The sequence below is a fragment of the Emiliania huxleyi genome, assembly GCF_000372725.1.
Source record: "Emiliania huxleyi CCMP1516 unplaced genomic scaffold EMIHUscaffold_8337, whole genome shotgun sequence".
Classification (NCBI taxonomy): domain Eukaryota; phylum Haptophyta; order Isochrysidales; family Noelaerhabdaceae; genus Emiliania; species Emiliania huxleyi.
In genome coordinates this window covers 1-1265 of record NW_005195776.1, presented here as the reverse complement: position 1 = coordinate 1265, position 1265 = coordinate 1, and the positions used below count along the sequence as shown (strand labels likewise).

The 1265-nt window shown below is 62.9% G+C and overlaps 1 protein-coding gene across 1 annotated transcript; it reads left to right on the top strand.

Moving 5' to 3' along the window:
• Positions 1 to 695: 695 nt before the first annotated feature.
• On the top strand, positions 696 to 1179 carry EMIHUDRAFT_258894 (polysaccharide deacetylase; the record flags this gene model as incomplete). Its single annotated transcript, XM_005758857.1, has 1 exon — positions 696 to 1179. A coding segment is annotated over one exon (484 nt), but the record flags the coding sequence as incomplete, so codon positions are not given.
• Between the last annotated feature and the right edge of the window lie 86 nt (positions 1180 to 1265).

Genomic DNA, 1265 nt, shown 5'->3' with positions numbered 1-1265 from the left:
GCGGCTGGCAATCTCGTCGTCGCTCAGCGCCTTAACGGTGCCACTCGGCGTGTCCGCGTGCAGTAGAGGCACCAGAATCGACTCGCTCAGCACCTGGCGAGGTCACAAGGACCAGTCCACCAAGAATTTTACAACAAGGCGGTCGCACAGCACGATTCACGCGACAGACAAGGCGCGGGCGACGGCTCCCTCAGAAGCCGTCGCCCCCACCACAGGAACACGACTCCCACTCCGGCATCCGCCCCAGCGCCCCACCCCACCACCAAGAATTGGCACGCCCTGCCAAATGCAGCGTTTGTCCGTCGATCTCCACACAACCGCTGTGTGGCCGTGTGTGGCGTGGTGTCGCCTGTGCAAATCCTTTCCTCGAGAACCTCGATAATCGGTAAAATTATTTTGTTCTAAAATTCTTTTATCCTGGTGTACCTGTGTTAGTGCCAGTGCGCGCCAGTCCCGTGCCCAATAAATAAATAAATAAAACGGGCACGCCAAACGAGGGGTGGGAGAAGGACAGGGTCCCCACCTGCACGAACAGGATCTTGTAAGGACGATCAGGGACACAGGGGAACGGGAGTGGGGAGCGCATCGCGACACGGAGGGGGGCTGGGCAGGGTTCACCCACAGTCCCGTGCCCAGTGTTGTGCGAGAGGTTTGAGAATTCTTTTATCCTGCGCGCCAGTCCCGTCGTGCGACCAATGCCCTCGCTCCTGCGAACCCACGGCCGCTTCCCCTACTCGGCCATCAACGCGCGTCCGCGCCACGCGTGGCCTGGTGGCAAGCGCCTCGCCGTCTACCTCGGGCTGAACCTCGAGCACTTTGCGTTTGGCGAGGGTCACGGTGGCGAGCTCGCGCCGTCGGGCAGGCCGGACGTGCTCAACTACTCGTGGCGCGAGTACGGCAACCGCGTTGGCGCGTGGCGGCTGCTCGACGAGTTCGAAGAGCTCCGTCTTCCTGTCTCGGTGCTGGCAAACTCGGAGATCGCTGGCCACTGCCCGGAGCTGCTCGCTGCACACATCGCACGTGGCGACGAGGTCGTCGGCCACGGCCGCACAAACGCGGAGCGGCAGGGCGACCTGGTCGAGAGGGACGAGGCGGCGCTCATCGCCGAGACGACGTCGACTCTCGCAGACGCGGCAGGCGCAACCCGCTCCTGGCAACTTGCCGAGACGACGGGAGATTGTGCGCGAGAGGCCGACACTTTAGCTACTCTCAGCCACTCTCAGCTACTCTCGGCTGATCGCGGCTGATCTCGGCTAACCTCGGCT